The 9,063-nt window shown below is 24.9% G+C and overlaps 1 protein-coding gene across 1 annotated transcript; it reads right to left on the reverse strand.

Annotated features, from left to right (window-relative positions):
* Positions 1–4,264: 4,264 nt before the first annotated feature.
* Positions 4,265–9,063, reverse strand: LOC113559747 (splicing factor U2AF 50 kDa subunit-like). Its single transcript, XM_026965488.1, has 11 exons — positions 9,027–9,063; positions 8,708–8,947; positions 5,997–6,121; positions 5,807–5,923; positions 5,596–5,737; positions 5,487–5,528; positions 5,368–5,423; positions 4,930–5,052; positions 4,688–4,843; positions 4,459–4,623; positions 4,265–4,396 (listed from the first exon to the last, which is right to left on the reverse strand). The coding sequence occupies exons 1-11, from the start codon at positions 9,061–9,063 to the stop codon at positions 4,265–4,267; spliced, it is 1,335 nt and encodes a 444-aa protein (XP_026821289.1).

Genomic DNA, 9,063 nt, shown 5'->3' on the forward strand with positions numbered 1-9,063 from the left:
CAAATAAGATAAAATATAAACAGAATTCTAAATAAATAATGGTAATAATATGAGGTTCTAAAGAGTAAAGGTGATGTATTATTTTGTTTTTATATTTCATTGCTCCAGTATTTTGGTACTTTTACAGCCTAGTTGTTTGCGGCTTGTAAGTTTGTCACTTTACACTTGGTTGAGCATTCGCTGCAATTTAATAGGTGTAAGATTGTCCAGAGCTCTCCGCGTGAACAATTTGTGTCTTTGGTCTTCCTCTCCCTTGCTTAATCCCCATTTTTTCAAACTCTCTCTAGGTTGTTCAACTCCTGCACATAGGCGATCTAGTGTCCTCCAAATCATCCATAATATGTTATTGTGCCCCGGGGTAGATTATCTTCGACTTTATGCCATAAAGGTTTATGCTTGCCTTTTACATTCCATGATTTTATCCTTGCTATTTGTGGGTTGTTTTTTAATTTCTTCGTACATTTTAAGAATCGCTTTCTTGATTTTAATCAGGAAACCTTCGGGTTGTATATTATACATCAGGTGCCTTTCGTCCGCTCTATGTCACTAGCAATTTGTCTTCGTATGTGTGGTGGGTGGTTGCGCTATTCCTGTTAAAGGATATAGTTTGCCTACTATTGTTGGTTCCAAACAACCTGTTATAATACGAACAATGTCATTTAACGAAGTGTCAATTTACTTATCATATGTTGATCTACCCCACCGTGGTATGTATATTCAGCTATCCAAATTCATAAAGCTAGTGCCGAGATCCTTATACTCTTTCGGGATGAGCTCCCCATTTTGAACTAACCAACTTTTGCAGAGGTTATTTCTGACACATGTGTTCCGTTTCAAGACATCGCAGTGCTATTTAAAATTAAATGACCTATCTAGGATGACACCTAGATATTTGGGGTAGAATGGGTGTTCTATATTTACTCCATCTCATATGATGTTCGTTTTTCTATTAGTTAGTCTGTTTTTCAGATGGAACGCACATATTTGAGTTTTCATAGGATTAGATTACCATAATTTTATGTGAAGACTAGTTTATTTTCCATTCCTTCAAACATGTTATCTTGAATTGATATAGCAAGGTGATATCAAAGTTAATGATTTTTTTTCTACTCAGTTAAGTTAAGTTAATATGCATCAATAAGAAAAAGTTAAAAGTATAAATTTAATATACATTTTTTTAAATTTTTTATTAAGTTAAAAAAAAAGTTATTTTTTTTTTTTATATACATTAGCGACTTAGCGTACTTTATTTCTTATTAACGTAAAACTAAATTATAGACTATAATGCTTAAACTTCATACGACACAGTATTTTTCTATATACCTAGTATGTATTTTATTAGTTTTCCGTCTTTATGAAAAAAAAATAATAGTCATCTAAATAATAATTAATAGTTACCTAAAAGCTGAATATTTAAATCACTAAAAAAGTCTTTCATACAGATATTATTTGTGTGTTTGTAATATAAATATTGAAATATAAATTAACTTAACTTATTTCTTAAAATGAAAAATAAATTCGTTAATTTCGCGTTAATTAAATACAATTTTAGTAAGTTAATAATTAAGTTAATGAAAATCCAAGCGTAATTAGTTAAGTTGAAAAGTTAAAATAAACTAGATTTTTAACTTAACTTTAACTTTTTAACTCGTTAATGCCCAGCCTTGAAAAATGCACTATTTTTTATAATAAGAAACTTGCAATAAAAAAATATTTTTTTAATTATGACTGAAAAGTATTCAACAGGCGAATCAAAATAATAAAAATACATTTAAAACTAAAATAAAAATACGTTATGTAAATATGGTTAATAAGAAATTTCAATTACAAACATAATTATTTTGTTATTTATTATAAAAATAGGCAATATGAAATGAAACTTCATTCAAAGTTACCGCAGATTTTTTTTATGAGCATTATGGTATTTTAAACCCCCTAAAATTTAATGTTAATTGAGTTACTTTGGTGAGTACCAAATTTCAATATGATATATATTAAGATATCAAATGTAAAACAATTAGATTAGCTTCTATGGTACTCATAGATTTAGATTTCATATAATTTAGAATGATATGATATAATAAATTTACCCCAATTCCTAGTATTGGTATATGGAAAATTTAATTCAGTCTCTTATTAAATATAATAATATGCATAAACGCAATTAAACATTAAAATAATATTATTATTATCTTATGAGTGACAAATTTTTAATTAAAATATGATTATAAAAGAATTCAAATTAAAAATAACAAAATAAATAAAAAAAATAAATAATAGGTATTTTAAATGGAAATACCTACGAAAATCGGTATACTAGGGAATAGGAATTCAAAAGTCAAAGCGGCTTTTACATACAAATGTACAGGAAAATCTACCTTCGTACTTTTTGACCACACCCGTTAATGGCAAAAAGCACGCGCTCCTGTTCATGAATCCCTGGTATTCGCACACACTACTTATGAACCACCTCCACCAAACTACATGGAAATAGAACATTATGCCCGGCCACGTCAAACATTTTGTTTAAGCGCGCTATTCAAATTGCGTAACGTGTGTGGTTGGCCTATGCTGCAATTAAAAAATTATTTAAATTGGTTAATACCTACGCTTGATCAGTGCCTACATCATACGCGTTATCAAATTTTATAAATTTTATCAATTGAATCGTTTTGGATTCAAATAAACCAAGATGCTTATTTAAAATGTATACAAAATAAATTATTAAATTAATGTTGTTTGTTAAAACAACTTAAAACAGTTTAGAGCATTTTTTTTATTTTGCATTTTTCTTTTGTAAACAGATCTAATAGATTTAGCTGTTTTAAAAGACTATAACAAACAAACTTATTTTATTTTATATACATTTCAAATGTGTATTTAGTTTTGCTTATATCCAAAATGAAATGTTGATAAGGATTAATAACGTACGTGATGTCACACTAATCGTCCGTATTATAATTTGTAGAAATATAGTATTCTTAATAATTACAATTAATATAAACCTTGTTGTTAAAAATGAAGCGTTTATAAGTCCATTTTTCTTTCATATAGTTTCAATACTTTAAAAATCTCAATGACACCATCAGTCTATGTTTCTTATAGTTTTTGCTCGTTGCTGATGGTTAATAAGCCATATAGATGATCTTGATGCATAGTGCTCCTCAGTTTGGTTAATATAAAACTTAGTTTAAAAAAAATCCTTTCACAAAAACAACTTATAACTAGTAAAGTTGCAATAATTTTAAAGGCATAAAATATGTTGAAAAATATATCCTCATTATTTAAAAAATTGAAGCTATAATAATTGAATCCACTAGTTGCAGTTTTTTTTCTTTTGAATTTTGATCACTTTGTTATTACTATAATTAGTTTTGAGGAAATACAATGGGCTTAGTTCCTCATCGTTTAGTATGTTCAAGGCATACAGATAAAGCTTAGACTGCTTGGGGACAAAATATTAACTAGATGGCTACATGAGAGTAAAAACAAAAAACTGTGTATTAATAATTAAAAATATCATCAGTCAATATGTGATAAAAATTAATTTAATAAGGATTTAAAAGAATTTAACCACAGACAATGAATGATGAGAAATTTTTTTTATAATCTTTTAAAATTCAAATTTTATTATAATAATAATTTGTCAAAATCACATTAGGTTACAAATTAATTTTTGTTTTAAAAACTAAGACTTGAACATTGTATATAAGTTTCTTGAAAATTGTTCTTGTAAAAATCTTTTAATCTCAAAAAACAAATTCATGTATTTTTTTATGAAACTGATACAGAGATCTTCTTAATGATTAAAGAAAAAAAAATTGACAATAATAATTAAAAAAAATATAGTTATACATATATTTAAGCAAAATTAAGTGCGATCATTGAATGGTTTCTTCTTTCGCCTTATTCATGTTTTTTAATATAATATAGCACATATTCTTATTATGCTTTTGGGTATAGACTGTATATTCTCTTCTTTAAAAAAAATAAATAAATATATATTTTTTTTATAAATATTTAAATAATTAAGCAGTAACTTAATTAGTTAAAATAATACAAAGATAGGTTTATACAATTAATAGAAAATTCTAAATTTTTTATACTACTTTGAAGGTTTAGTTTGGTTTTAATAATTTATTATTTTCCCAGTAGTGTTATGTACTTTTAGGTAAATTAATTACTATTAGTATATTTTCGAATATTAACTAAAAATTAAAAAGTTATTTTAAAATAAAATCCAATAATATTGCAGTAATATTTTTTAAAATTCATTTCTATGATATTTTTCTGATTCGATGTAAGAAGTAAGCACAGTTCTGTTTTTGAATGTTCTACCAGTCAAAGTTTGTAATGTTTTCTCACAGTCTCCAAAAGAATTAAATTCTATAAACACCTGATAGACAACAATTTTCAATTATTTATATTGTAGAAATTAAAAAAATATTTAAGTAATACTTTTCCGCAACCAGGTACATCAATTCCTTCAATAGGTCGTGGAATTTTTAATGACCGAACACTACCATATTTATTACACTCTTCTCGAATATTTACTAAGATTTTTTCATATTCGTTATCATTTTTAAGTTCATCAGGAGTTACAATATTCAATAAACATAAAACCTGCAAATAACTATAAATTAGATATATTTAAAAAAAAAAAATTATTTTATTTCTTATTATTAACCTCAGTTGGAGGTCCTACAGTTTCAATAACTGCAAGTCCAGAAACTTGATTTGGGACGAATAATTGTTCAACCTTAGCTTCTTTAGCTCCATTATAGGCCCTATACACAACTATATTCTTTCCTTCAAATAGAAATCCATTCAAATGAGCAATGACCTAAACTCACAAGAATTAAATAATTAATCGTTGAAGAAAACATTGACTACAAAAGTATTATTTAATAATTATTTAAAGTATTTTACCTGATTTGTTATCGCAGCATCAACATACTCGCAAAATGCATAATCTCCACTAAAACAATTGACAAAATCTCTGACCAAATTGAATGTTTTTAACTGACCAAATGATGTCAGAAGCTTTATTACCTATTATCATATTAATAATTAATTTAAAACCTATATTATGTTCCGTTTAATATTAATCAACCTTAAATTATATTTATTTAGGGATCCTACACTGTTATTCATTAAACTGATAAAACTATTTAAAGTAAACTGAAAATAAAAAAATAAAAACAAAATAATAGATATTCAAAATTTAAGAGAAGCATTACATATGTTTTCAAATGGAAATAAAGGAGAATCCATGTTCTTATAGTACGAGTACCTTAAATAAATATTCCAAGCCAATGCTAATTAGCAAACAAAAAGGTTTGATATTTTACTATTAAAATAACTTACCCGATCCTCATTAAGGTATCTTGGTAATCCTCCGATAAATAATTTGTTTCCTGAATCTACATAGCATAAAAATTATTAATGAGTAAAAATATATATTTCAGTGTAGATATAATACACACCTTGAACTGTTTCAAAATCAAATGAACTAGAATCATATTTCACTGTAACAAATTATATAACAATGAAAAATTTAAATTTTGATCTAGAAGAAAATAAATATTTCCATACTCATATCTAATGTCATATGGTTACTCTTAGTGACTCCAATTGTAGTCTGATATTCATGTGGTCGTTTTATATTTAGGTATTTGCCTTTGAATTTAATACCATCCAAACACATTGATTTAGTAGTTTCACTAGTAGACCTAAACTATAGTTAAATTAAATTTAAAATTCTGTTTTTATTATTATTTTTAATAACATTTAATGCAACATATACCTCCAAAAAAGCATAATTATTTCCTACATATATTTTACACGCAAGCACAGGATTACTATCAGATTCAGCTATTCCAGACAAATATAACTGTTGATTAAAATAATTAACCATTTCAACCTACAAATGTAATTATTAAAAATATGTTGAATTGTAATAAATTATAATAATAAATAAGTAATAACAGTAATACTTCAGTTACACCAAATGGTATGTTTCCAATAAACAATCGTCTTGCTTGGCGTACAATAGTTTTTCCAGCTGGATGGATTTTTGAAGGGATGTTTGACATTGAGTTGTTAAGAATTGGTTCAGCAGCTAAAAAAAAAGTAAACTAATGTAATTTAAATTTAAATATTTTACTAAATATTTAAAAAATAATAGAAACTGTTAGAGTAGTACCTTATAACTGTTCTGAAGAAAGAACAATATTGTATAGCATTGATTTTTTGTAACCTATGGTTGGGCAAACATTATAAATAGAGGTAAAAAGTATTAAAATAATATTATTTTTAATTAACTATTTAAATATGTATGTTTTTCTTATTACTTTCAAAGGGTCTATTATAAGAAAAATTGAATCTAATTTATTTATTGTACATATAAATATAATCTGTTTGTACAGATAATATGACTATTCTATGCATAGTTTCAACACAAGCAAAAAACGAATTATGTATCAGTAAGTTCTGTTATTGCACGGTTAGACCTATTTCAGTCGGCAAACTTTTATATAAAAATGTATAAACAATAATTTGTAAAATATGTTAGATATAACAATCAAATATTAAACTAATCTCCCAGCAAGCGGTAGTTAAATTGTATACAGCATTTATAAAATAGAACATATAGAAATAGACACATTTTTGATTGTATTGAAAGGAATATATTACACTTTTAAGGCAGAAACATTAACACATATTAAATTTAGTTTAACTCTAAAAAAAAAATATGTTATTAAAAATGACTTATACATCATTTCATATTTTTATTTAACAGTGAATCCACCAAAGTGTATAGTTCTAAACATTCAGAAAATATTTATTTACATTAACATACAAATTATTTTAACAAGTAACTTTTTATTAATTTAAAAATACCTGAATGATTAGTTATTCATTACAAATTGAAATATATCTAACCAAACTGTTTATAATATTTAATATCCAATTTTATAAAAAAAAAAATTATACATTATAAAGTATTGTTTGGTTAGACACTACAACTAAAAATTCTCTTAAGTATCAGGTAAGCATTTACAGATAAAAAAAAAAGTCATATAAGAAATCATTTGTTATTTCTATAAATATGATTACATTATGTCATTATAGTATAATGCCATAATAGCTTATTGTTGCATTTATGTTTCCCATTAGGTAACCATATGTCCATATATTCAAATTAGGCAGCAAAAGTGCATAACTTATTATACAAATTACTAAGAAAAATTGTTAATAAACAAATTGTGCAATAAAAATGGTTTAATAATACTTAAACATTTCAAGAAACTATTAAGTATTTATTTAAGCATTTAAATTTAAATATTTGGTTGTATACTACAAATAATTAAGAAAAAAGATAACATGTGAAGAACGTAGAATTATATATTATAGGTTCAAAAATTAGGCAGATAATTATGATCTTTGTAACTACACAATTGATTTATAAAATATGCATATTTTGAATGTCATTAGACCATATTCTAGCTAAAATTATTAAATAACTAACATATGAACTTGTAAACCAACTTTAATTAAATGTATTATGTATTATGTATAATTTAGAACAATATCACCAATACAAGGTATTACCTTAGTGGTGAATTGGGCCAAATAATTTGTAATGTAATTAATTATTCGTGTATACATTTTATCTATTTTTTTGGCCAATAAATATTATTATTACCTATTATTTTTTATTATAATAATAATTTGTAATTTTATATACAATGTTCAACGTCAATTCTTAAAATTTAATATATACTCATTTACTGACTCCTATTAAAAAAAAAATATGTTTAACAAATTATATTCAATGTTTATGAATTAGATATCTCACATGAAAACCATTAAGGATATAAAAATGTACTATAATATTAATATTCTAGCACACTCAGTAATCCAGCATATTTTTATCACACTCAATTATAGTTTTATATTTGGTTTATTGCTTTAATCTAATGTAGATTCTATTGTTAAAATTTAAAAAAAATTATAAACTTGTTAGTGATATCAATTATATTTTAATGCATAATTCAATATAAGTGTAATGAAAATAAATAAATGAACATTTTTACCTAATTTCTGTTTAAATGTCTAATTGTTTTTTTCCATAATCCAGTAGTTATGATAATCCAGCGGTAGTATAGACCCATATGACTATATGAGTCAGTTTAACAAGACTGCTATATTATTTTAATGTACATCATATAAAATTTAGAAATTTATAGTAATGATTTTATTTCTGTACAAGTATTAGAACATAACAATTTTGTATTGTAAACTTTGATAATACAATTTTATGATCTAAATACATAACATTTGTTAGGTATAATTGAATTTGAAATATTATAAATAATTTATTATTCATTATTAAGATATAACAATTATGAAGATTCATATTTCATATTGGTTTAAAATATTTTAGAAAAGGTCTTCTTAAATAATCATTTGAAAAATTATTTTTTAAGTTCAAAGAGGCAATTCCAAAAGACATTTATCAAGTTTATAAACTTAATACATAATTAATAACAACTAATTAAATATGCATTCAAGTATACCTATTGAAATAAGGTATTTAAATTTAAATGGTGTCCTCAAAAGTTGCCTACTATTGTAATTCGATTTTATTCAATTTAATCAAAATCTACCAAAGTATCTAATTAGTTTAAATTTTATAGCTTACCTAGCATTGCTTTATATTCAACTGTTGTCATATGTTCAAAACCTGGTGCCGGAACGTCCCAATAGAGAGATGGCTTTCTACGACTAGACTTATGTTTAGGTGACTTAGATCTACTACGGCCACTACGTTCACGACCTTTGAAATTCCTTAATCTATGTCTGCAATAACGTTTACGGTTCCTACATCGTGAATGACTACGTCTTTTAGCACGTTCTCGTCGGTTCTTGTCACGGTATTTTTCTAAATCATAAAAACAAAAACGAATTACTAAATTATATTAAGTATGCACTTTATTAAAAAAACATCACTCAAACTCTACCTTTGTATTCACCCGTTATCCTACGATTTCTATCCAT

The sequence above is a fragment of the Rhopalosiphum maidis genome, chromosome 3 (assembly GCF_003676215.2).
Source record: "Rhopalosiphum maidis isolate BTI-1 chromosome 3, ASM367621v3, whole genome shotgun sequence".
NCBI lineage: Eukaryota > Metazoa > Arthropoda > Insecta > Hemiptera > Aphididae > Rhopalosiphum > Rhopalosiphum maidis.